General features: G+C 39.2%; 1 protein-coding gene across 1 annotated transcript; it reads right to left on the bottom strand.

Moving 5' to 3' along the window:
* Positions 1-540: 540 nt before the first annotated feature.
* On the bottom strand, positions 541-27,345 carry HNRNPR (heterogeneous nuclear ribonucleoprotein R). Its single transcript, XM_059830973.1, has 11 exons — positions 27,273-27,345; positions 20,727-20,892; positions 18,305-18,423; positions 17,771-17,878; positions 16,909-17,022; positions 9,217-9,393; positions 6,441-6,576; positions 5,105-5,310; positions 4,266-4,415; positions 2,039-2,160; positions 541-1,844 (listed from the first exon to the last, which is right to left on the bottom strand). The coding sequence occupies exons 2-11, from the start codon at positions 20,881-20,883 to the stop codon at positions 1,232-1,234; spliced, it is 1,902 nt and encodes a 633-aa protein (XP_059686956.1). The 5' UTR covers positions 20,884-20,892; positions 27,273-27,345; the 3' UTR covers positions 541-1,231.
* Between the last annotated feature and the right edge of the window lie 602 nt (positions 27,346-27,947).

Below are 27,947 nucleotides of genomic sequence, written 5' to 3'. Positions count from 1 at the left end.
TATCTGTAGCAAGAAGTTAGTTTACTATGCCACAGCACCTAATTTATAATTCTCATCCCTAGCAAGTATTATCTTAAATTAGACCAAGATGCTTGAGATCAAAACGACTTCCCTATGTGTTTGTACACTGAATAATACAATATAGCTGGATCCTAACAGAATAGCCTCTAGAGGGACTCCACAGTACATAGTAAAAAGGAACAAAATTAACACCATTGCAGGCTCTGCTTCCTTCTCCACATTACATTAGAAGACTATATTTAAATTAGATCTCCGTGAATGTTTGGATACATTTCAACACTTTTTAAAGGGAAAAAAAGTTTCAAAATTAGATGCTGGTAAGTTATTGAACAGAATTAAACAAAGAGTGCCCTTTGGGCTATCTGTAATTTCTCCTAGTTTTCAGTCTGATGTCCACAGTGCTACATGTTGGAAAGCACAAGAAATTTTGCATGAATTTGATCACTCACATAGGCAGTTATACTTTGAAAACAATGTTTTTCGCAATAATTACCAATGAAATAATGTTTTAGGACACAATTGAATTTGAAATAGGTAATGTTTTGAATAGATTTTTGAGTTTTATTGAAATCTTACATGAACAAGAAATTGGAAATACAATCACATCAAGGAACAAATTGCCACGGCTTTGACGTTTTAAGCCAAACAAATTTTGTAGGGCAGATTTTCAAAAAGGTGTGAAGTTATAACAATTTAAAAACACAGTTAACCTACTTCTAGGAATGCAAAACATACAATCATGTTATTTTCAATACAAGAAAACTTAATTTGTTGTAATTTCTTAAAACTACTAAGACAAAGCACTAGCTTTTACTTTTATGTACAGCATACTCCTATGTAGTCTATCCCAAATCCAAAAAAAAAAAAAAAAAAAACCAGAAACTGTCCAAAACCAGAGGTTCTGCAAAATCATGATTGAACAGTGTGCCATTCCTGCTTTTAAACTGCTAAAATGAAGCCTAAAATGATAAAAGCATTGAAACCCCATATGGAGTTCAGGAATTCTGCAAGCCCAGTAATGTCCAAGTGCGTTTATGAAAAAAGAAAACTAAGAGACTCTAGTATATACACAATAGAGTGATTCTTCAGCCCAATACAAATGGCAGCCAATCGCTACTGAAGGATGAAACATTAAGCCAATTTTGTTTTGAAGGATGTGGAGCTATAGCCAATTCTATGTTTCCAACATTCTCAATCCCTCCTCACTTGTCTACTTCCACTGTTGCCCATAAGTATCCTGATAAAATTCCTGGTTGTCATTATTGTAACCATAGTTACCGGCATAGTCACCACCTTGCTGGAGCGGCTGTTGAGCGATGGGTTGGGAGCCCCAGTTCTGCTGGTTGTTGGTCTGACGGCGCTTGGAATCAGGTTGGTTGTACCCATCTGCCTTTCTCTTGCCTCCTACGTTGCCCCCACGGTTGCCCCTGGCTCCACGAGCACCGCGTCCTCTCTGCTGCTGTGCAGGACCCCCTCTCCCACCCCTGGCTCCTCTTGGCGGTCCCATGGGTGCCCCCCTCTGTGAATAGCCAGCTCTACCTCTTGGTGGTGGTGCTCCCCGCCCCCTAGGTGGTGGAGGGGCACCTCTCCCACCCCTTCCTCCTCCTCCTCTTCCTCTTATAGCATAGCCATCATCATAGCCGTAATAGGGATCTTCATAGCCACCACGGTAGTCATGATAGTCATAACCATAATAATCATCATAATAATCTTCATAGCCATAGTAATCTGGGGGATAGCCATATCCACCTCTCCCTCCACGGCCTCTGCCTCTAATAGGAGGTGGCATGCGAGGTGGAGGGTAGTAATAATAGTCTTCATACCTATTAAGAAAAAGAAACATGTAATTATTTATCTTCAAAAGTCTCCCAAAATAAAGTATAAATTTCCCCTTGTTGATTAACAATACACAACGTGGAGAAAAGAAAAAAGTAATTCAAGTTCTTCTATACTAGCTCATATTTTACACCAGAACTTCATTCTGCAGTATTACAGTAGTGCAAGAATGAACACTCACGCAGTACTTCTGGAAGCCTGTCTGGCAGCCTGACGTTCTTTCCTTTTCTTATCCGGCGGCTTTGCTAACACTATTTCAATTTCTTCCCCTTCTATCTCTTTCCCATTCATTTCATTCATAGCCTGTACAAAAATTAGAAGAGAGATATCTAAAAATTTGTTTTTATTCAAAAGAAAACTAAAACTTACGGAAAGAAACCAGGTGGTTGGGATTCTCCAGGATGAAGTATGCCATGTGCTTCGTTTTTGTGCTACTTAACCAGAATGTTACATATTGTTCTTTCAAGTCCCACTTTATTCACCAGTTAAAGTGAAGCAGCAATTAAAAAAATATTCTCTTTGTATCGTAAGGTAAAAAGAATGGGATTAAAACATGTTGAGCATTATTTTTAAAAAATCCAGACATAACACCATCACTTTTTGTGTTCCTATATCCCCTAGAAATGTTTCAGAAGTTCTCACTACTCACACTGACACAAACATCACTGTACTTGTAAGCCAGGTAGAGCACATGCACACAAGAGAAAAAGAGTATTTTCATATTTGGGCTTCCTAGCCACTTGAATGTGCTACGTGAGTGCCTCTGAGGAAACCAAGTATTTCTGACGACACATAATTAAGGGGAAAAAAAAATTACTGAAACTTGGTGATCTCATCAAGCAAGGCAAGAATCCACCAGAAAAGTGATGTGTAATTTGTACTTATCAAACGCACGCACAAAGAGAACTTAATATACATGCACAAAGTACAATTAGGACTACACCCCCCAATTCTTTACCTGGAGTTATCTGCTTTGCATTTAACATTCTGGGTATTAGTATTTGCATTAACAGACTCTACATGTCTGTACAGGTACATGCCTCAAAAACATTAGCGATCATGCGATTTATTTCAAAGAAGGCGTGAAAACAAGTAGACAGCAGAATCAATGAGCCAATTCCATGCATTCCATGCATTAATATCATAATAATGCTTTCATAAAAAAACAAACAGAACACTCATATACAAAAATATCTCACGAAATTCATAAACCAATTTAGTGGCCATAGATCAGTCACATGGGGCAGATGTGTTAGTATTCCAGCTTGTTTCAGAGAAGATGAGCATTAGAGATGCTCTGCTGTACTGCATTTCATCTGTCTTTTCTCATCTGCTACAAGTTTTCAGTTCCTCAAATCTAACAGAGCATTTAGAAGTAAGGTCTACTGGGAAGGGACTGGAGAGTGTTTAAAGACATACTACAATAAAACATGTCAGGAGGTGTTGCTGAGTTACTCTTTCTGTCAACAACCTCTTACCTTCTCTTGGACATGGTCTAAACCTATCCAAACTGACTTCAACTTCACTACATATGAGTGACATTCATCCTAAAGCCAAACTCTAGAGTATTCTAAACCCTATTTTGGTGGGTAGGAAAATAGTAAGCGATTAAATGATTAACAAGGTTGACTAAAGAGCCTTTGAACTGTCTATGTAGCCAAATACACCACATACAATATACTTGCTCAAGACTCTCAGGTGCAAAACACTTCCTCCCCTCCTTGTTCCCCCCATAAACTATGGACTTAAAACAGATGAAGTAATTTATATAGAATTCAATCCACTGAAGTACAAACAGCAGAGATTAATGACCTTCTTAACTGCTCCTAGATACAAAGGAAGACATCTTTGAAGCTTGCAACAGTGACCTCCAATGTTTAAAAAGTCATTTAGAAGAAACCTTCTAGGGAGCATGTAGAGTTAAAAATAGGTAATGCATTAAGGGAGTTGCTAGTGCCATTCTCCTCCCCTTCACAAGGCATTTTTTGAATTACCTCACAATTTCTATTCAATACTTTTGTCACTCCAAAACTATACACAGCCTTAAAATAGGGGTCCTTTGAGAGACAACTGATACCTTCTGTCAGTGTTTCCTCAGAAAAATTGTCTAGGTTGATCTTTTTTTTTTTTTCTCCTCTTCTCTAGACTCTCCTGCATTGGTTTATACCTCTTTTCCAGTCTACTTGTTAACTTGCTACAGTTTTGTCCTTTGCAAGTTTCACATCCTCCTAGCTACTGAAATCATAGGAACAAAATTATTAGTGTTAAAATTTTCACAATGGGAACCTTATTAAATGGGCTCTACAAATTGTCTTATCTAGATATTCACTGTAAAGAAATTTCTTAACACCATTTGTACAAAATAAACTGCTCACATCAATTTAGCTAGGAAAGAATAATCAACCTACCTTCACTGCTGCACCTCTGTCCTCAAAATGAACAAAAGCATAATCCTTCAACTTCTTTACTCTTTCCAGCTTTCCAAATTCAGAAAAGGATTTCTCAAGAATTTCTTCTGTCACAGTAGTGGCCAAGTTTCTTACAAATAAAACTTTCACCTGGTGAAAAAAATGAGAATGAAAGCTGAAATCTTTAAGTGTCAAACTTCAAAAGGAAACTAACATAAACTAGTAAGATGATATTCCCTTCTTCTCTGCATTAACAAATTTTGGGTAACCTTATAAATTCCGTACCTGTTTAAAAAAAAAATAGCCTTGTAGTTACCTGTATGAAGTTTCTACAACTTCTCTCTTCCACGACCAGAATAATATCCAACTTCGATTTTCTGCTTCTGGGATGCTACAAATCCCAGTAAAATTTTAGTTATAGACCTCAAGAGCAGCAAAGTTATCCCAAAACAGAGGGATAAAGAGCACTTCATTCCCTACGCTGAACTTCACCTTCATCTCACTCTGGAAAATAGCTTTACAAAATACTCACCTAGTATTCATTATTAGCCGAAGCAGATAATGAACAGACTAATGTGCCAATCCAGTAGGATAACCCTGTATACTACTAGTTTAGTTGTGAACAGCAAGTTAAAAACAGCATGTTTCTAATGTCTTACAATGGCAACTAATTTGCAGTGCTCAGACCATGCCGGTGTGCATGGCTTACTACAAAAATGCCCTCTAACTGCTTTTTGTGCCTCAAAACTAGCATTGCTCAGCTGGAATAAATCTTTGTCACTATGGCATAAAGAAATTCCTCCCAAAGCACAAGAGCATCCAGTTAAGTTTTTACTTACCTTTGCCATGACTTCCGGATCAGGTTCCTCTACTGGATCAGCCCATTCCACTGTCACAACATTTCCCCAGACTTTTACTTTCCCACTCATCAGGCGGCGGCGAGCTTGTGCTGCTGACTTGTGATCCTCATATTCCAAGAAGCAGAATCCTCGATTCTTCTTTTTATCATCAGGTTGATGATACAAGATTACATCCACCAAACCCTCTGAAAAACAGGTCTTTAGTATTAAGCTTCAAAAGGAAAGAAAAAAAAAGATCTAGAGTCTACTCTAAAATGCCTTCATTTCTTTTTTTGTAATTCACAGCCTTTGAATTTAACACCTGAAAGGGGGAGGGAGCACAAGAAAAGCAAAACAAGTAACAGATATCCATCCAATTTATCCAGAAACAGATCACCTAGCAGGTGAAATTCTCCAGAACTTACCTCACAATTAGGCCCTGCAAAACATCAACCTGAACAATTCACACAGCATAAGTTTTCTGTATCTTGTTCTACCATTTTTACATTTTTGAAAAGCAGTCAGCATCTCCCCCGCCTCCAGGGGAAGCTGGAAAGAATTTCTTCCACATCTCTCCAAAAAGAGGAGAGATAACTAAATGAATATTCACCTTCTGTTTTCACCACTTCTCTGAAGTACTTATAAATAGCAATCCTAAAAAAGAAGCAGTAGGTTAAAACTTTCCTACAGGAACAAGAGCAGGTGATCAAGACCTCAACCGCTTATTTAAAGTGAAAGCATCCTTCCAGTGATGAGCTGACTTCTTTTCTTCCTACTTGCTGCATATACTGGGCAACAACACTGAAGAACTGGGACAGAAATTAATCTGTCATTAACTACTTATACAATAACATTCCCTCTAAACTGATTTAGTATTCCCTCCTCCCCATCATTCCTCAAAACTGATTTAGTATTCCCTCCTCCCCATCATTCCTCAACAATACATTTGTTTGAGGCTCCCCAAAAACTTCTCAGTTGTGAAAGCAGAATCTATTGTAGATCCAGTTACAAATACAGAGCCTTCAACAGGAAGCTAGAACAGGTAACAGAATTAGGCCTTCACTTTTTTCTGAGTTAATTTGTGCTGTTTCCATCTCAAATTGTAAACCTACAACATCATTCATTTAACAATTGGTTAAACAGACACTAGTCCCTTTACACTCCACCATAAAATATATTTGATATATAAAATTTCTACCAGAAACAAATTTGGAATCCAACTTGGAAATAGTTTAAATGATAGCTGAATGCATCTGTCAAATAACGAGACCTACAGAACAGAGAGACCGAATGGTATTTTGGGATCAGTGTCACAAACTCATTAAAAAGGTCTTACCTGTGACTTTACTGAACTCTTCCAATATGTTTTCCTTAGTCTTGTTCTTTGGAATTGACCCAACAAATAACCTGTTGTTTGCCACGGAGATGCATACTCCAAGGTGCTTCCCAGGACGGATTTCATAGTTGTCACACTGAGAAAATAAAGCCATTCGTCTGCTTTATCCACAAAATCATGGATAAAAAGATCCCCAAAATCATAAAATCAGCTATTTTCTTCATGACCTACTATTTTTATACATAGCATATTGAATTCACATTGCAAAAGAATTACTAGATATGCAGTATTTGGGTCAGCATTCACTTGGAAGAACATTGCCAAGCTTAGGTTTTCCATAGAAACTTCAGAAGTTCTGCTGAATGGAAAGCTACAAAGAAACTGACGTACAAAGAATAACACGGAACATACAAATGCACAGGGTGAATTCAATCACCTACTGTTTACCTTGCACTGGAAAGATCTTTCTAGATAATTGGTGGCTGCTTCCTGTGCTGGGACTCAATGTCAGTCATTGCTGCTATTATTAAGCAAATACATAGCATTACAGATACTATGAGTTCCTCCACTTTAGCTTTTAAACAGTGAGCATATTTGCTATGAGATACTCGAAAGTCTAAGTCAGTGTGCGACGTTGTTCCCCCCAGACCCACCCCAGGGATTTTTTGGGCCTTGTAAATGCTAGGACTCTATAAATTTTACTGTTAAGTTTTAAAACTTCCCATAAAAGAAAATTAGCCCACTGCTTCATGCTTGTACCCACAGTTAGATTACTCTGAACACCAACACTCCCGACAGGTCTTTAAAGGTACAAGTGTTCAACCTTTAAAAAAAGAAAAGTAATAATTCAATATAGACATCACCTTTGGTTTAGGTAGGATTTTCAAACACAACCTAAGAGGACGGATGTTTGATCATCAGCCAGATTCTGAAAATCTCATCCAATTCTTTAAAAGCAAGTTTTCAGCCATTTTTACCCTAGCTGAGACTTAGGCATACAGATGACAGAGCAATACCTTCGGCAACCTTCTTCGTATTCAAGAACTAGAACAATGTTAAGGTACCACAAGCTATCAAACAAGATCACTTTAAGGAAGACAAGAACATTTCGGAGTTTGGCTTCACATACAACAGTGATTCATAACACAATAGAACTTTGTGTTCCAGTGCCATGAACTTAATCTGAATATGCTTTTCAAATTATATCTTATCTTACAAAGCCATTTTACCTACAATCAGTCCCATTCCCACTGGTACCTGCAAACACAAGCAGAAGGCCCACCTGGTGTAGAGAAACCAAGACTTCAAAATTCCAAGTTTCTTTTCTTAAAGAACCTCACTTTGCTATCAAGGTTTAATTAGCTCCAAAACTCAGCATGCATTTGCCCCATCTTCCTTTCCCCCAGTAGTCTGTGGAAAATATTTCACCTAAATACAAGCCTGGCCCCATTACCGGATAATGGTAGGGTAGAGAAGGTAGGGTGAAGGGAATCCAGGTATAGGACTTAAGGAATGTATTCACACAAATCCACTTATTTGGTGCAATATCCAGGGTATGGAAGCCAGTCTTCCATCAATGGCACATCGCTTGCTATATCTCCTGTCACTTCCGCAGCTTCCCTTTCACCTCCCCCAATCAGTAAAAATTTAAAGTAACAACTCCGAGCACCTTCAACTTGGTGAAAAAAAAGTTTCAAAAAAAATTTTTCCTTCGTAAGTGACAGTAAGTCATATCCACCTTCTTCAAACACTGAAACCCAGAAGCAATCAATTGCAAAAACATATTTTGTGCATCTCCTTCAGGAAACATCCAAGTAGGTTCTAGAAAGGAAAAACAACCTAAGCAGGGGCATGCAATTCCCAGTCCTGGAATAGCCTAAAATAACTACTGCAACTATTTCTAAATGCATTAAAATATTTGACGGAATAAACACTGGAACATTTAGAGGCCATGACACCTTCTGAAGCCCTTACAATGCAACAGAATCACTTCTTAAGTTTCTCTAGGTTTCGGTAGGGCTTTTTTCCCCCCCAGCTTAACTAGATGTTTAGGTTTCCCCCCCTTCTTCAAACAGGATCAGCTGAATTCTGCTAAGGCAAATGAGATAAAGCATTTCAACTGTTTTGGTTCAAAGTACAAGTAGTATTTCACAGCCATATCCAAAACCTTGGGAGATACACACTGATCTGCCTAATTCTACTTCCTCCTCTCGGGCAGAGGCAAGGCCAAATGAACCAGGGCCCCAACCAGACTGCTGTCTCTCCTTTTAACTATCTAGGGATTGCTCTGTGTCCTTTGCCGAACCATCTAGATGCAGGCCAAGTCAGGTTTGCATGTAGTGAGCTGACTGCGTAACTGCCATTGGAAAGAACTAAAGGCCACCGTGAACCATAAAGAGCACAAAGTCAGAGACCTCCTCTGCAGCAGCAGCAAAACGAAGCATCTCTAATCAGCTCTTTATAGTAGGAAGGGTGATAAAACTTATAACACAGTGAAGGTTAAAGAATATACTTTCCAGTTGCACTCAAGTAAGCTCTTACTATAATCACCCAAGTACTCTAGCAGACTGCAGTAGGCTATAGCAGCCTATGGTCCTAAAAGTAGAACATTATTTATATATACTGAATCGAATAGGAGGCAATTTTTAAGAAAGTAAAATTTTGAGTCTGTCAATGGATGCGTTAATGAAACACTTCAAAGACTTCATTTTCTAAGAGATTACCAACATGCTTGCTGTTTACATTATCTTGTCCAGCCTGAAAATAAGTTACTCACCAGTTTGACTGCTTCCTGTGCTGCATCTTTACTACAAAATGTAATGAAAGCATAACCTCTGTTTTGACCAGAAAGAGGATCCATCATGAGGCGCAGATCCCAAATTGGACCAGCTTTCTCAAAGAGTGGTACCAGTTCATCTTCATACAAGTCTCGGGGAATCTTACCAACAAAAACCTGAAAAGGAAGAGGACACTTAAACAAAGCTTTTTCAGAAATCCAAACTTCCTTTCCCAGGAACTTTTAAGTATTAAAGGTAAGTACATTGCAGCATAAACCATCACAGCAGAAACACTATAGCCATCACTGCAGCCTTCACTGCGGCCAACATTACTGTATGTCCTACTAAGTCTTCTAAACCTCCTGCTATTAGTACTAGGTTTTACACATCAAAAACCTGGTTTTGTTATTTGTATTGAAGAGGTTGTCCAGCACTGAAGAGTTAAATGGTTCTTACCTGGTTATAATTTTGGCAATTAAAAATGAAGACCTTACAGAGTATGTAGTTGGGTATCCTATATTAAAGCAGGCCAAGCACTTCACAGAATCACAGAATCATTAAGGTTGGAAAAGACCTGTAAGATCATCAAGTCCAACCATCAACCCAACACCACCATGCCCACTAAACCATGTCCCGAAGTGCCACGTCTAAGAAGTCATACATTTTGAGGACATTTTTAAAAAGCAAATACATGGCGACTAATTTTGCTAAACAGGATACTGAGAAGCCACTGAATTTGCAAGGTAAAAGCTACTGGTATCTTCTAATAATTCACTCAGAAACAACTGAGTTAAGGGGAAAAAGCCAACCTCAAAACACTACTGCAGATTACCAAAATCCTTACACTTGTTTTACTGATGCACTGTGAGAATACATTTTTGCTGTTACAGGACTTTCTAGTAAACAAGTACACTTCCTTGCTCTTGCAGTATTTTCTAATCGTTCTGTAGCCCAGTCTTCATTAGAAAGCTACAGAGACGGAAAAAAATCTGCGAAAATCCTTAAATTGCCCAATACACATTTTCCACTTTTAATATATACTGTAATCTTATTTCTAGTCTGTATTTGTTTCAGCTTCCATCAACTGAATGTTTTAGTATTCGTCTGAGAAAATCTGGAGTCCTCATGTTTTTGTTCCTTACATAGAGTGATGACAATAAACTTTGGTAAAGTTTTGTTAGGAAGTTTAATCTCTTCAGCTGAGGTCTCCCTAGAAAGCTTATCCACCCCCCAAATTGTTTCATCACTGCAGCTCTCCTCTGAATTCTCAAAATCTCTGAATTTCTAATGCAAGCAAAACATTCCAAACACCCATTAAGATCAAATTCTGTTTATTTTAACTTCAAATATTTTTTGTACTAAAAAAAGCTAGGAGGAGTCAACCTTTTCCATCTAGGTGAGGCCTTGCCATAGTGGTATCTGGTACTGAAGGCTTAGCAGATAATTCCAAAACTAAAGACAATCAGAATGCCCATGTAAGCATTGATATGAACAAACCCACGAGGAGAATGTGATGACTCTGATTTAAAAAATGTGGAACACAAATTATTTTCCTCCAAAGGAAAGCTAGAACACTTAGATGTTTCTTTATGTTATACAGATATTCCTAAAATTCAGTTTCTAGAACATTTCTTTATCTTAGCTTAGCCTCCCTCAGCTCAGCACGAATGCCAACGGACCATGATTTATTTGCTATTGGGGAAAAAAGGAACGGATTTATCATACTGAGTGAAAATTTAATAGCAGAGCCAACAGGCTGTCCCCCCTCCCTGCCTCCCTGAAAAGCTCAGAAATCCCTACAGATAGGTATTTCCATTGTCATTACCTAGAACATTTCATTCCAAAACCCATGCACAGCTTTTAAAGACAAAAAAACAATACCATCATGGAACCGCACAAGACAGGAACTCTAACTTGCTACTAAGACAGTGAAACTGTCAGCTGAACTCTCCACAATTTGTTTTTAGGTCAGTCAAATGTAAAAAGTCCACATTAAATTCTTTGTTTCAGGTGCCACTGTTTCCAGCAGAAACTGAAGGTGACACAGCAGAACAGAAGACTTGAGAAAAAGAAAAAACCCTAATCCAAATACAAAGTCTACTTTTTCAGTTATTTACCAAAGATTTACCATCCTGAAAGCTTCTGTTTCCTCCTTTCTTTCCAGTCTCTTCAGCTCACTCTCTACAAACTTTAGAACACCGACAATTCCACAAGACTACTACTACAGTTCAGTTCAGGTAATATACTAAGAGCTAGTATGAGAAAGAGAACTAAGGATTTCATTTGAATACATTCATATCTGACCTATATTCTTCCATTTATAATGGAAGGACTAGATAACTCTGTGGGAGCAATTCACATCTAAGTGAATTTGCTTTGAGTCTGTAAACATAATATGTTAATGAACTACAAGATCAATACAAGACATTACAAACAACAGGTGAACATCTTGCAAGGGTCAGAAGAAACATCTACAATAACTTTTTTTTTTTAGATATGTTGATCAGCTTGAATAAACTTGCTGAAATACCAAAGAATGTAAATATCAGATGTCTTGTTTCATTTTTTAGTTCCACAAAAAGAATACTGTGGAAAAACTTTGGAAACTGGCATTATCAGTGAAACAATTTAAGAGATCTCTAAGTAGGATGCAACTGCATCACTTCTGGGCCTTTGCTGGGATCACTGACCATTAGACTTACTTTTTCCAGTCTTGCTTCCTAAAGGACCTGTACAAAGTACTCCATTTTACTTCTTATTACTGTTTTAGAAGATTAATTATGAAAAGTCTTAACTAGGAAAAAATTCAATTTCAGTTTCCTGAACAACTTTACATAGCATTATTGAGGGGTGCAATCCACTTCTGCACTCTAGATGATGCATCCTTCAGTTATTTCAACAACTGAGCCTCTTCTGTTGTCATCACAAGCTTGCAACGCTGCAGTACACTTCTGTAAGAGCTTCTTCAAAACCTCTCTCCTTTTAATAGCGCTCTTCATGTGCTTTGTAGCCAATCTTTCCTAAATGCCAGATTTAAGTGTTAAATAATGTAGGCCACATGACTGTTTTATCTCATCCAAATCTACAAGCTTCATTTAAAAAAAAATAAATATGAAGGTGGAAAAAAGTTCTGGCACAGTGCAAAAACCTTTGAACCCCCGCAGTTCTTCCAGTATAAAAGCAACATTCCATTTGTGTACCAAATCCAGCACAAACTTTGTCTAGTTCAACTCCTGCTGAGCTTATTATACCATTGCTTCTTAAATTCGAGTTATAACAGTATCTGATTCTTCCCATTCAATTTATTATGGACAAAAGCAGTTTAAATTCCCCCAACATCTCCAATAACATAACATTCTCCAGACTGCAAGTTAGCCTCACAACCCTTCTCTGACCATGGACACACAGAGGAGCATATGCAATACCAACTTACCATTCACAGAGCTGAAAGTAATTTTGCATTTTTGATAACGACATTCAAAGATGATGTTTATCATATACTTATCCAATAAATTTCAGCTCTGAAAAGGACATGTAGCAATTCCTCCATTTTATACAGTCTAAACTGTTACATAGGTATCTAACCTTGCACATCTTAGCACATTATGGGCAAATGATGTATTTACAGAATTTTTAAGTTTTTATTTCACATCACTGAAAAACACTGAAATAGAAGTTTCTCAAAACTTTAGGAGCAGGACTTATTTTATCTGGAGACCCCTCAGTAAAACTGAAACCAATCTAGCAATCACTACAGACTTAAGTCAATTACCCTCTTCATGCTAGCTGCACTGTGCTCATTTTGAAAAGTGCTTTCCCCCTATCCCTGTTAGAGTGGGGTAAAGGGCTGGTATGTTACAGTTACAAATGAAGCCTCCTCTTCTTCAAATCACATCTTAAATTCATTTACACCAAAAAGTGAAGGATGGAAATCAAGCACCACATCAGTCACCTCCTTAATTTCTGGTGTAACATTAGTCTGGACAGGACATATGCATATCAGATTTTTTTTTTTTGCCATCCTCTAAAGAAGAAAAAAAAAATACATAAAAAATAACAATCCTTCAGTTTTCCTGAATGTAATAACTAAAAGCTCCTCAGTCAGCAGACTGACGATCAGGAGTGAAAAATATGTATTTTAACCTGTTTAGCAAATACAGTTCAATCTCATTAGGTATTACCCACAAATGCAAACACTACAGATACAATGTTGGATTTACCATCCAGCATTATCCAACACTGAATGCTTGTCTTATTTGCATGAAAGCTTCATCATCCCTGACCAGTAGTGGACTTATGACTAAAATTCCTTTTGTTCCTTATACGCTTAAACAAACTCCTCCTTGCTGTGATTGAATTTAATGAAATACAACATTTTCTCCCCTTGTCTTGCCTGCACTTAATTTCAAAAGTCACTGAAATTGCTATGTAGAAGTTACTACTGTCTATGTGTCCTCCAATGTTGCTGAAAAATGGTTTATTTTAAATCACAGTAAGACAACTTAAAAGTAGATTTGTGTAAAAAAAGAAAAAGGAACTTAAGAATACAAAAAAATTATTTGTTTCAGCATTGCTTGCATATGCACTTTAGTAAAACGATAAACTACAATTAGCATAGAGCAAGCATACCTAATCAGAGCTTGATAAGCTATGCAAACCATCAGTTATTATCTTTCAGTTCAAGGCCCCATTCTAATTATTTCCACCCGCCAAGGAATTTATTTTTCTTCATGGAAGATGAATATTCCCTTTAGAAATCATCCTTACTGTAATGCTTCTAAGCATCTTCATGATGATATCTACAAAAGCTTCAGCATCTCAAAAGGATGCAAAAATCATCTATAAACTGAAAGATGTTCAAGAAGTTGACCATTTTCTTAAATCTAATCTGGTGGTTTATAGAAGAATCTCCAAAAGAACTCCTGTATCAAAGACTAGTCACAACAATGTGATTGGAAGCATTCAAAGTGTTTAGAATAAACAACAAAACAACCTGCTAGGGACTAAAACCTTGCAGAATAGGTAAGCAAGGAAATACACAACTCAAGCACTTTCGTTACCAAACTGAAGTTTGCTCATAGCTTGCTAGCAAGATGCACGGGTTCAATCATGACTTTGAACTTCCTGATGTGTTTACTGACTAGACGTTGTCCTATGGCTGGGGGGGGGGGGAAGAATCTTTAAAACCCTTCCGATCATCTTTAAGAATAGCTGGTGTAACAGGAGGTAAGAAAAAGCACAGAAAAAAGATCTTAGAAATTTTAAGCGAAACAAAGGAGCACTGTACAAGCCCCTTCAGGATAAGCAGTTATCAATGTCTGCAGATGCAAATGACAAAGCCAGCACAAAGAGAGAAAGAAACACTCAAATAATTGCTTCCATTCTCATCAATAACCAGTCCCATAAAGGTCGCCAAGTATCAATATCATGTGACCTCACTATAAGCAAAATGCTTTACATTGGAGCAGCAAGTCCTTAAATAAACTGAATACTCAAGTTTAATATCAAATCCTATTGCAATTATTTTCTCCTCCAAGCTTCCACACAGCTGTAACTACTTTGTCTTTATTACAGAATCACATTCCAAAAAGGTCTAGCTGCTCTTAAAGCCCACCCACTTGAAAAAAATACATTGGACAGCTTCACCCACAATCCTTTCAGCAAAACATTCACTGTGACAGTTTGTGAATATTCAACATGCTGAACATCTGTAAGATTATTTATCAATACTTTAGTTTTACTGCACAACATCAAGTACATATTGAAAGAAAGTTAAAGCTACAGTTAACATGTAATGAATTCCACTTTATGTTTTAAAAAGACAAATTAGTTGGTGTACAAATATTTACAGTAGAAAGATCTGATACACCTTGGGGGAAGAAAGTCTACCTAGAATGTATCTTCTTGAAATCAATAACAGTACTTGGGTATCCTTACCAGGATTTGCCATTACTGATATCAGTGACAGCTCTGGCATCAACATATCTGAGCTGGCATAAGCTATGAGAACTTCAGTATTATTTAAATAAAAAGTTTCAAATACAAAGGATTCACTGCCACAATCCAAAGGGATACATCTCGTGTTTTTTCATATTTTTACCCGCAATATTAGAAAAGAGGCATTTACACTGCCATATAACCAGAACTGTTGAAGACAAGAGAAGTGGTTCTCAAAAGCTTAAGGAAAAAAAAAAAAAAACAAAAGCCACCCACCTCATTCTGGGGAAAAAAAGTGCCACAATAATCCCCAGTCACTTGTGTTCAAACATGCTCTGCCTAGTCTACCAAATCATACAAGCTGTTGATTACTATGCCTCAGAGCTCAACAGCAAGAGCTAAAAGGCTAAATTTAATAAAGCATACACCAGTTTCAGCAAAGTATTCAGCATCTCAGCTAGTTAAACCAAGAAGACTGATTACTGCTTTACACAGGCTGCAAATCCCACAAAATGCGAGCAATAAATTTATTCGGTAGAGGTATGGTTTCTATAACTAGTTGGCTGGATTTTGCTACAGTCTCTAATGCTGATTCATGGGAGAAGCATTTATGTTCTATCTTATGGGAGTTTCCACAAGTTATCCGATCTACCAAGCCTCAGGAAACTTAGAAGTATAAAAACATACTCTAGTATTAAAAGCACAGCCAACTTCACTGCTTTCCTGTGACTTCCTAAAGAGGCTAACCATCACCAATAGGACAAAACACTTCAGATCAGTCGACTATTTTCAGTCATGAATAGAATAGACTAGTTCGGTTGGAAGGGACCTACAACAATTACCTAGTCCAACTGCCTGACCAAAAGTTAAACCATATTATTAAAGGCATTGTCCAAATGCTTCTTAAACACTGACAGGCTCAGGGCATCGACCACCTCTCTAGGAACCCTGGTTCCAGTGTTTGACCACCCTCTCTGTGAAGAAATGTTTCCTAATCTCAATGATTAGGAAATGGTGCAATTAAATAACACTTTATACCATCACATAATCATCCTAGCAACATCACTGAGCTGGTAAACAACTTCTAAGCCACCTTTCTGAATGCAGAAATGCAAAAATTTACAAAAGGAAACAAGCTACCTGAACTCTTTCAGTGGGGCAGTTTCACTATCAGTTCATGCAAGCATCGAGGATGTTTGGATGTTTTCATATAGATTGAAACAAAAGCAAACAATTCCTTAATAAATACTAATCTCAGTTGTCATCTTCAAAACTTTGTATGTGAGTATCTTTATACAATACCCAAGTCTTTTTCACTTTCAGCACATTGCATGAAATAAACCTTGCTACTGTCACTTAAATTCCATTTATGTTGTAAACAGAGTCAAATACCTTTAAGTCACACTTTTACGTGTCTGTACAGCTAACACCTACATTGGTCACTTTTTAAGCGATGGACCATAAGCTTTAGGGTGGACCATGAAGTCTGACAGTTTAATGATTTTACATCTTAAGAAATTTTACATAGCCTTTCCTAGCATATTCCACCTGCTTTCCCCCCCTCCACCTACTATCCTGTCTTTTGCAGAATACTGAGGAGTAAGAAAGACTGATTAAGACACACAAATAGAGAAGAACATTTTCCTCTACAATACTTGAAACTTTCACTTGTAACGTAGTTTTATTTTCAAGTATTTCTTATTTATCAGTTTGCACAAACATACGAAATAATGGATTAATCTGTACATACTAACCTCTGTTCCAATACCAGGCTGAACACCAGAATATACAGTATCTGGAGGAGGGCCCCCATATTTCCTCTGTCCTGTAGTTACATCCAAAGTGTAACCAGTCCTCTCTAGCAAAGCCTGAAAAAAAATCGTGACATTAGTGGGGGGGGGGGGGGGCCGGGGAGAGCGGGGAGGATGTAAAATATAAAGAATAAAAAAGTGTCCTAAGACAAGCATTTCTATATCTGTTCCTTGCCACATTTGATAACAAGGTATATACGGACAGACAGAACCTACAAAAAACCCTGTTATTTTGGGGGTTTAAAAACCACCGCTAGAAACAGCAACATTTGTTTTATACTACAAAGTCATTGGAAAGAACTCATTTTTTCCTTTTCCCTTATTTTCCACTTTATATTTAGTACCCCAAGAACTCCAGAAGACCAGGCAATTCTTCTCACCCACTCTGTACTTAGGTTTTTGCAGAACAGAAGAGTTTCTTAATGTACTAATACCTTGTTGAAATGTCCAATCAGTCTCAAAGTAATTTCATGAGCGCATAAAAGCTTTAATATTAAAGGACAACTAAGACAATTCTTAAATAGATATCAACGTTTTCATAGACCTTACATAACATTAAGTTCATGCACTTTGGCAACTGTGTAATCAGGAAGATCTGCATTTCAAACAAGCACTCTTTTTTGAATCTCTATCATGCATAGATTTCTTTAAAGCCCATGCATAGATAGATCTCTTTAAAGCCAAGTGTGAATATACTTATCCAGGTAGTATTGATGCTTTTTAAGTACATCCAAAATTACTTCCGTCTACATAAAGGTAATATATATCAGGTAGCACAGAATAATCAGTATTTTCTAAACATTACCTTAATCTTTGCTTCATCTGGTCCCTTCGTTGATTCCTGTACTTTGCTGCCTTGTTTCTCTCTTTGCCTGTAGGTCTTCATAACTCCACATAAAAAAGCACTTTTGTTCTGTAGATACAATTTACAAAATAATTCAATTGTGCATATGAAAAGCCCTGGGAATCCACTGAATCTTACACTCCGTACCGTGCGGTCACTATATCAAGCCAATGCAATAAACAAAGTGTCCAAAGAATCCTTTAAAAAAATGTAACAATTAATTGAACAAACTTGTTGGACTGAAAAAATTGTCAGATTCCAGGCAGTATTTTTACCTTATTTTCTCAATAGCACGCTCATTTTTATTATCTGGGAGCTTTTGCTTTGCACTCAAATACCTACATATTTAAGGCAATTTTTAACAGGCTTGTGATTTGGGTTTGAAATGTTAGAATACAGCAACATCAATGAATTTCTAAGTTACAACTCTCCTGCCAATAGTGCCAGAACACTATTTATACTTATGTGCTCACACTCCTGGAGCTCTCACCTTACCTGTACATGCGACAGGTCACTTTCTTTAAACTGCTGTAATACAGAGAGGGCTCCTTCTTCATTAAATTCCCTAAGAGCATCAATTGCTCTTTCATCAAGATCGACATAAGCTACCAACCCTAAAAGTTAAAGATAAAGAAGTTACAGATTTCTATTGAATTTCATACAAACTAAGAACTATGCAGTTTGCTTTTAAAGTCAAAAAGTTACGTTCCATAGCAACAGAATTATACATTTAATATAATTACATATTCCTACACAAGTATATGAAAGAACATGAGTACAACAATGAAAAAAGTTAAATTAAAATGTATATACCTAAGCACTAACTGACGTGCAAGATTAAACCCCATGTGTAACAGTTTTCTAACATTCAGGAATCCAATCTACTGCATAAAAGCAGTATTACACACCAGGATTTGAAACAGTGAACTCTGACTCTCTTCTAATAATTTGGATTTTGTTTGTTTGTCTTTCATTCTAACTTTCACACTTCCTTCTCTTGAATGGAGCTGTTCTAGAGTAAGCTGACATGGGAACATTACAGGTGTCCTACTGTATGTGAAAAAGGAGCTACCTAACTGATGATCAAATACTTATGAAGCTCTACCCCACAAAATATCAGGAAGGAGAATGGTTTGTTCACTCTTTCCTCCAACTTCAAAAAGCAAAAAATCAGTGGACTTCCTACATGACTAAATTTTTTTTTCTTTTTTACTTGTTTTGTTGCTCTATGCAGTTCAAGAGCCAGAACTCAAAAAGGTATTATTTTGAGCCCTGCTATGTACCCGAAAAGGCTAATGTTAATTTCACAGGTACAGACTCCCCCAAGAAACATCGGACCAGTTCTGAAACACTTTTTGTGTTTAAGGATCTTTACAGGTTATTTCTTTCCTTTTGTAATGCACTTGCATAAGCTGTGGAGCGTGAGAAGTACAGACTAAGATTTGCACTTTTTAAACTACACAGCAAAATTTAGGACAGACACCAAGAACTCCGCACACTTTGCAACAGCTTGATCTCCAAAATACACAGATTATTTAACTGCTAGTTGATTTCAAAAATGCACAGTAGTGCCAAGCCCAAGGACTACATTTCAGAAGTGATCCTGCATATTGGAAGGCACCTGTATCTTTCACGTAAGACCTCAGCAGATTAAAAATCCCAAGTTCAACCCCGAATTTAGCTCGGGTGTCAAAAGTAGTTTGCTTCACTGACAAACCCCTGCACAATGCGAACATCTTCAGTGGCATTAAGGAAGTGTGAATAAATGTTTTCAGGTTACTCATGCAGTGGAATTATACTAGGTAGTCAGGTTCTGGGCTGAAAAGCTTTTAAATCCCTTGAGAACTCCTCACGACACAACCTAACTGCAACACGTGTTAGAGCCCCACAAGTTCCTCTGCCCAGGCATTTACAACTTCTCTCAAACCATCAAGTGCACATCATCGTGACCCACAGTTAGAAAGTGCATGTCTAAAGCCAGTAAAAGCTGGTAGAGGCTTGATGAAAGCTCACTGTGAATGACCTCCAAAAGACATCATCCACGTGAGCCAGAGTATCATACTGAAGATTGGTAAGGTAATGTTTTTGAACTGCCTTCACTTGATCAGTGGAATTTTGACTCTTTTCAACAAAAACTGTCATCTTGCCACCAGGCATTCAAGATCAGCGCATAGAGCATTTCTACTGCTTCTTGTAAATCTGTTCACAGAACACACTCTAAAGAGGAAAAGGAAGCCTCTGTCTATAGGACAAAATAATAAGGGCGTTACAAAAACAAAATAGAAGAACCTTTGTATATAAAGAAACCTCTCTAGAAGTTGCAGAGACCACATGCTACCAGCAACGTATTACTCGATTTGCTAGATAGCTTAGTCCTCAACTTTGTTGAAAAGCAGTTAGTGTCAAACTGAACATTTCGGTGTAATAACCAACATGGATTGAACTGTCCACTCAGAACTAGAGAGAACAAAAAATCCACAGGCAGACTCAATTCAAATGTAGTCCCAGGCACGACAAGCTAGTTGCTTCCCTTACTAAGTCACCTATCCAGCCTTTGAGTGTTTAAGAACCACTGTGAGGAGTTGACAGTAGAAAAGTAAAAGCAAAATGATGATTCGGATTGAAGAAAAAAAAATATACAGTTTAGTATGCTCAAACATACATCTTTATTTGACAACGTCTAAGAAACTAGTACTCTGTGCCCTAAAGCAACTAAGATATCACATACAACACTAAGGATGTGTCAAGTAATTAGTCAATGTCAAACCCAATTTGCCTTTAGGGAAGTCAAAGTAGCAAAACATTCAGAGCTACACAGATCAAAAACAATGAATTTTTAAACCTTAATCTATAAAAATTTGAAAATGGTATGCCCTCACTTTCATAACCAGTCAGAAACAAGAAATGCATATTATACCTGTCTGAAATATTTCATCAAGTCTCTCTGCCACCTTCTGTGGGAGGCCTGCCTCTATCAGTGTCTTGTAGTGTTCTGTGTGAGTTACACTGGAAGTATCCATTGGTTCTTCCTCTTCTTTTAACTGTACCGCATTACCATTCACCTGATTAGCCATTTTATTATGCTGCTGGAAAAAATTCAGGAGCTATATTACAATAAGCCAGAAATAACTAGTTTGTAGGACAATGCATGATTTATCTAAACTAATTTGTATACATGCTGCAAATGACCTGTATCAAAAGTTTTACTTAATACTTTTTGGATGCAGCTGATCTAAGTTTCAAAAGAAAGTACAACCCTTAATACTGTGGAAAATGTACATGGAAGAATTTACATATCTTTTTAAAAAATGTACTTCATGTACATAACGATGGCTAAACTTTATCTGCTGATTGTCAGTAAGTTAACTGGTTACCATAGCAGCTAGAATGTACTGGGATACGATCACAACATCCTTCAACGAAGAATCAGAAGAGCTAGTGCTATTTTCATTTCCCATTCCTCTACTTTTAAAACAATTGTTTAAAATTTAGTGAACACATAACCCTGCAGGGTAGCTTCATATATAAATACGTCAATACTTGTTTGCTAATTTTCACTTTCTTGGCTTGTTGCCATGTCTTCCTTCAAACCCAACATGCTGCATAAGGCTAGCCAAACACTTTCTCACTCAGTAAGGACAGAAAGAGAAAAATTGCGCTCTAATGCACATTATAATTTGAAGCTGCAACTGAACTGTTTCCGTGCTTTCAGTTTTACTCAAATAGGAGCTCTAGAAATCACAGCTACTTTTTTTTATATATTATAACTTATTGGTTTAAAAGGAAGCCATGACTGCAGCATCTTCAGTTCTCGTATTAACAAACTGATTCCAAACACGTGCACTGAAAAATGCACAACTATCTTCTCAGATAATTCCAGTGGGCTTTGCCCAATTCATTAAAAACAGTTTCAATTTCTCATTAGCCAGCCAGCTGATATTTAGTACTCTCAAATAAAAAGGCTGACGAGACAATTCAACTACCCAGCAGAGAACATTAGGATGATCAGCTGTTAAGTTCAGAAATGAAATGAGCCTCAGGCTTTAAGAGACAGAAGAAGTTGATGATCAGCAGTGAAATGATAACCAGATAGACATTAGCAGCATGGTCGGAGCAATGCAATTAAGTACTGGAATACAGGTATGAAGATGATTCAAGAACAGGTTTGTTTTTGTCTTTTTTTTCTTTTTTTAAACACTGAAGCCTCAAGCTATTTATTATGCTGCAAAATGAGTCTCCAAACATAACCACACCTCTAACAGTCACTTGTGTACCCATCCCTTCTAGACTACAGCTCATGAACTTTTTGGAAGATATCCTATGAAGATTTGCAAGCTTGAGCAAGGAAAAAAAAAAAATAATTTTTCTTCAGACAGAAAAGTAATGATTTTACTAAAGCTGTCTTGACATGAAGGGCAATTTGAGAGAGATCTAATACAGACTCACACTGTTTCTCTGTCAGATGCCACTTCTTTATGCCATTAGCAAGGAAAAGAAAGGAAGCTTTTCATAGCTACATAGCACATATATATATACGCACACATTCTGCTCTTGATGAGGAGAAATTGCTTTCTAACCAATTCAGTTTACTTAAAAGCAACTGTAACTATAGCCTAATTACAGGAGAAAAAAAATGCTACCTGAAGACTACAACAATGCTTGCCTATCATTACAAGTATTAACTGAATTATCAAAACACTAACTGAACATGAAGCTTCTATAGGTTACAAAAATCATGGAAAACAAAAATCAGCTAGATGTCTGCTTGCTAGATAGCCTCTGCAAGATCTCAAATTTGAAACAGTGCAGTGCAAAGGGGGTTTAGTTAAACTGAAAATGCTTTGGGTAGAGTATCATTCTAAATACCTCTTCTCAAAAATGCATAGGATGATATACACAAAAAAGATATACGGAGGGGGTTTTTCTGTTTTCACCTTCTTACTGCCTTATAAAATCGGTTACTTACACATATACTGTCTTCCCTGTACGCAAAAAAAAAAATCCACCAAGAACTGTGAGGCTAAGCCAATACATAAACACAGAAAAGTTATCTGAAACAATTACAAGTACGTTCTAAACTTCAATGGCTTATGGTGATGCTCCCAGACATTATTTTTTTGTGAACTCAGATTAGCTTTCAAGTGTCACATACCCAAAAGTTTAGCACTGTTCTCAGTGCTGCCTATAACTAAAGAAAAGGTTAACAGCTATTCTGTGTCCTGGTAGAAACACCTCATCTGCAGTTCAATAACACAAGCTTCTGACAGGCAAGATTTGCAGCCTAACGGCATCAAAAGGTATCTACCTTCATCACAAACATACACCAGTGTGTGGAGCAATATCTAAGCCCTAAGTATCAGATTACTACACAGCACCACAGCTGATCAAATGCTTTTTCAAGTAGGCTTTTAGACAACGTAAATTAAGTCTCAGCATTTTAGTTCACTAGCTGCGTGGTTTATTTTTGCTTAAGAATTGGTATCCTCATAAAGAACTTAAGTCAAATGTAGTACATGATCACCAGCCAGAAAAGTTCGGTTTAGGTGTTCAAATTTTAGCTATTTCCTGTCACATAAACTTAAATTTAAAAGACTTTCTTAAAGAAATTTACTCGGGAAAAATCTGAAGTGACATAGCTGTCAAAATAGTCAGGTCCCGACAGCATCCAGAAGAAACATCTTTCTTTCCACACCTGTAGTAATATATTCCCTGCTGGCTTTGCAAGCTTGGCCTGAAATCTGAGATCAGACTGACTTTTCTTCCTGAATGATCACCAACAAGCAAAATTACATGTCTTACAATACTGAATCTGCACTCTGAGTTCAGCAGAGATACATGGGTCAAAGTCATAGCTGAAAAAGATCTTTTAGCTTTCCCTCTAGAGAACATAAGCTAGATGTAGCTATCAAGAAAAATATTTTTAACTGAATTTTATCAGTAAGGAAAACACACAATGGTTTTATTAAAATTTTTGTTCTCCTCTGAAAAAAATGTATTGAAAGTATATTAAAGAAAAAGAAGAGTGATATCTATGTTTGCATGTGCAGTGTCTCCATGTGACCCAGCCTATGACATATGACAGGCCAGGCCACACAGAAGAGCACCTGCATGCACTCCGGAGTTTTTCATCTGTATTAAGTAACTCAAATATCTTGAAAAGAGTGAGACTGGTTGAATAGAAAATATTTTAAGTGGGGATTATAAGTAAAGGATTATGTATATTAGTATGTGTGGGATATGTATTTCTTTTTAAAACATGCAGAAATGGTTGAATTTAAAACAGTGTACACAAAAACGTGCTTACCAAATGAGCAATGGTAATAAATACACATTGGGGGCAACTTTACATAGGCAAGGAGAATTTCCACTGGTGCCTGAGGGGTTACCTAGCTTCACCACCTCAGAACTGGGTGTGTGGGGAAGGGGAGGATTGTCTTGTTTCAAACTTCACACTGTTGGTGCCAACAATGTTTTTCTGAAGACCATGAATACTTCATGATACAAAACATGTTTTTAGCCATTCACTATCTTTCACCTAGAATTCCTGCATCTCAAAAGAGTAATTTGCAAAGTGACTACTTGCTTTTTTGAGCACTAATCATATGACAAGTAGGAGGTTAAAACTACAGGTGCTTCTGAATTACCCAGAAACCTTCTTTTTCATGTTTAATAACTCCAATGTCTCAAATAGTAATTTTCCTAGAAAAAAAAATAAACATACACACACACCCCTGAGCCTGACAGTGTATGGCATCTTCAAAACAGAGACTTGATTTCAGCCTCAATCTGACAATCACTGGTTAAACAGCCATGATGTTACTACTCCCTGTATTTTATACCATGCCTCTAACAGAGGTTGCCACCCACAGACTATCTAAGTATAACTCCATCCAATTAATTATAAATTCGCAGTCTAGTTAACTCAAAACATGCTTAGTAACAGCTTAAATGAGCAGGAATGGCAATTAGTGGCAAAGGGACAATATCTCAAACTACCATAACCAACTTCACAGTGATTATACATCAATACTGTTTTCAGCCTTCTGCTTTTGATGTCGTGGAGGAACTAAATTTGTTTAGCTCAAGTAGCATAACTAATTCATACATAAAAACTCCGCACCAAACTTATTCAACTTGCTTATGTTACTATTGCTTCTAGCCAATATATTATCTGTGTCAACCATTTAAGTTATACCACATTAAAAATAGCATTGAGGGTAAGTTTTGGGGGGTTTTTTATTTGTTTCTGTTTGTTTTTTTTTTTTTTTTAATGAACCACAAGAAAACAAGTGTAGTCCCTATAGTTATGTCTTACACTTCAAGAAGGTTTTTGTCAAAACAGGAAGATAAGAAACACAGGAGTGAGGGGAAGATAAGAACTCACATTAAAAGACTGAACTGGGGTTTATTAAAGCCTCACTTGTTCACAAACATACTGGCACATCCTTTTTTTTTTTTACATGAAGGCATTATAGCCATTTCTTTTGTACCATAGCTTATTCAATCACAGAAAGCACATTTTAATAGCTTAATTATGATATACTAAGTGTTTATTAGCATGAATTACAAGACGACTTGTTTCGAAGTTATCACACCCTGAAGACCTTTACACATTAGCCAGGTTTCCATACCAGCATTTCTGTGGCAGACTATCTTTACCACAAAGTGTAATTAGCACCCTCACTCCTCCAGCACAAGAGTTCTCAGCCTTTCCCACTACATAACCTGATGGAATGAAAAAACCTGAGAACCTCCATCATGATGCTAAGCAAGAGACTAGCACAGCCTGTACAGAAACTCTGCTTCAGTTATCTACACAAGTATCATCGAGGGGTGACTTTACCACAACAGGTTAGCAAGGTGCACATCAGTGCCATTACAATCCAGCACTGACTGCATCAGCAGCTACCACGTTTTGCTAACTTGAACTGTAAAGTCTGTACATGCTTGTTTCTAACTGGAGTTGGCCATTCATAGCTTGTCTGGTTGTCTGGGTTGTACAGAACAACATTCGGGGCACTCCGGATCAAATCAACACTTCAACAAAAATGAGCTCTGCTCTGACAAATTTATCCTCAAAGAATTTTTCAGGTCTTTGCTTAAGAAAGCAGGGACTACTGTTTTTTTAACAAAACCAGTAAGTTGAGTGTTAGCGGGAGGCTCAAATATTCCAGCAGCATTCACATCTAGACAGAAAAACTGAGAGGTAAGGATATTAAGTACTCATGGGAAATGGAGTTTCTAGGATACAAAATTATCAAGCAGACTTTGCTAGTTTGCAAACACCACAGTTTGCATAGCTTAAAAAAAAATTACACTGCAAGGTGCAGAATTTTGGTTGGATTACCTTCACTTTTAGAAGACATGTAAAAACTCAGTGTTAAACAAAATGTAATCTCAGAGGAAAAAAAAGGAAAAAAATGCTTCATGAGCATTAACATCCTTTGCAGCACAAACTGCTGGCGGGATCATTTAGTGTAGTATACTGGCGAAAGGGAATCCAAGCAACTTTTTGAAAAAGAGTCGTCCAGCATAGCTTAATTAGCCACGTTCAAAAACTGACAGGTAACAAGGCCACTAAGACCCAGTAAGTAGAGCCTTGTTTTAAAAATAATAGTAACAATGGTGTATTTAAGCAAAACTTCCTAACATTTGGTAAAGGCCTTTGATAAAAGATCATTTAAGAAAAACAGTATCTTAGCAACAAAATTCCGAAGAATTTCTCCTTCGGAGCATTTGAGAAGCGTTACTCTCTCGACCAAAGCATTAAGCGCCAACCTGTGAGCTGTGAGTAGGTGCAGCGCAGTTCCCCCTCCCTACAGCCGGCTCGATCAGAACACACACTACGAGAGGTTTTAGAGGGCGCTGCAACAGCGATGCGCTCTCGGCCCCCCCAGGCACACCGCAGCGCGGGCCGGGCAGCAGCCGCGGACGCTGCCTACCAGGGCGCCTGAACGCTTACGGTATTGCAGCTCCGCAGCGCCGGGAGGGGATCGAGAAGGGAGCCGGCTCCCGGCGCAGCGGAAGCACCGCCGCTACCCCTCGCAGCGGCTCCGCGGGAAGAGCGCGGCCTGGCTCCCAGCCACATGCAGACCTAATCCGCACGGCCGGGCGGAGCGGGGCAGCCTCAGCCCGCGGCGCCGAGCCGCCCTCCCCCCGCCAGGCCGCAGGGCCCGCCCCCGGGCCGCTCCCCGGCGCCAGCTCCCGCGCGCGGCCGGCCCGCCCGCCCCGCCGCGGCCTGCGGAGCGGACACGCCACGGCCGGCACCCAGAGACGCCCCCGCCCCGCTTTCCTACGCGGCGCGAGCGCCCCGGGCCCGCCTCCGCCAGCGCCGGGCCTAGCCGCAGCCCGCAGCTACCCGCCCCGCCGCGCGGCCTACGCGGGAGCGCTCGCCCCCGGCCGCGGAGCCCCCCCTCTGCGCGAGGCGGCCCCCCGGCGCCCCCGGCGCCTCCCGGGGACTCACCGGAGCGGGGCCTGCGCGGCGCAGCTCGGGCCCAAGCAGCGACGGCAAATGGCGCGCGCTCCTCCTTCTCCTCATGGACGGCGGCGCGACCCCGGCAACACGCGGGGTTTCCCGGAACTGTTTCCAGGGACCACTGCTTCACCCACTCAGGAACTCACGCTCTGGACGAGCAGCCGGCGGTGCCTATGAGACGTGGGAGGCGGGACGCGCCGTTCCTCCCGAAGACCAATGAGAAGGAGGCGCTGTAACCAATCGCGCAGCGCCTTCAATCCGGCGCGCCGGTAGGGCCGGAGCTGGGGGGATTTAAAGGGGCAGCGCCGCCCGTGGCCTCCGAACAAAGGGAACGTGAGGAGCGCGCGGGGCTGGCCCCCTCCCCTCCTGTGCGGCGCGAGGGCGGGCGCCGCCGCCGGTGTCTCCGCCTGAGGGAAGCGGGCCCGGCGCCGGCTCCGGCTCCCTGTGGGCCTGGCCGCTGCCCGGGGCCGCCCAGAGCCGGGGCCGCCGGTGCGGGGGCGTTGCCCGGCAGGGTTAACCCCGGCCCGGGGGGCGGGCGGAGCAGCCGCTGTGCGGGCCGGGCCCGGCCCAGCCTCTCCCGAGCGCTGCCTCCCGCGCTAACGCTCCCGGCCCGCGGGTGGCGGCGCCGGGCTGGCCCTGGGGCCGTCCGGGGCAGCTGTGGGC

This window comes from Gavia stellata, chromosome 29 (genome assembly GCF_030936135.1).
Source record: "Gavia stellata isolate bGavSte3 chromosome 29, bGavSte3.hap2, whole genome shotgun sequence".
In the NCBI taxonomy this organism is placed as follows: domain Eukaryota; kingdom Metazoa; phylum Chordata; class Aves; order Gaviiformes; family Gaviidae; genus Gavia; species Gavia stellata.
Note: the sequence above shows the minus strand (reverse complement) of the source record. Positions and strands in the feature narration are given on the sequence as shown.

Excerpts from the sequence above, each read along its gene's own strand:
- HNRNPR (XM_059830973.1), bottom strand. The coding sequence starts at position 20,883 with ATGGCTAATCAGGTGAATGGTAATGCGGTACAGTTAAAAGAAGAGGAA. Across the intron at positions 18,424-20,726 it reads TGATGAAATATTTCAGACAG|GGTTGGTAGCTTATGTCGAT; the intron begins GTATAATATGCA and ends TTTAACTTTTAG. Across the intron at positions 5,311-6,440 it reads AGAGTTCAGTAAAGTCACAG|AGGGTTTGGTGGATGTAATC; the intron begins GTAAGACCTTTT and ends CCTGTTTTTCAG.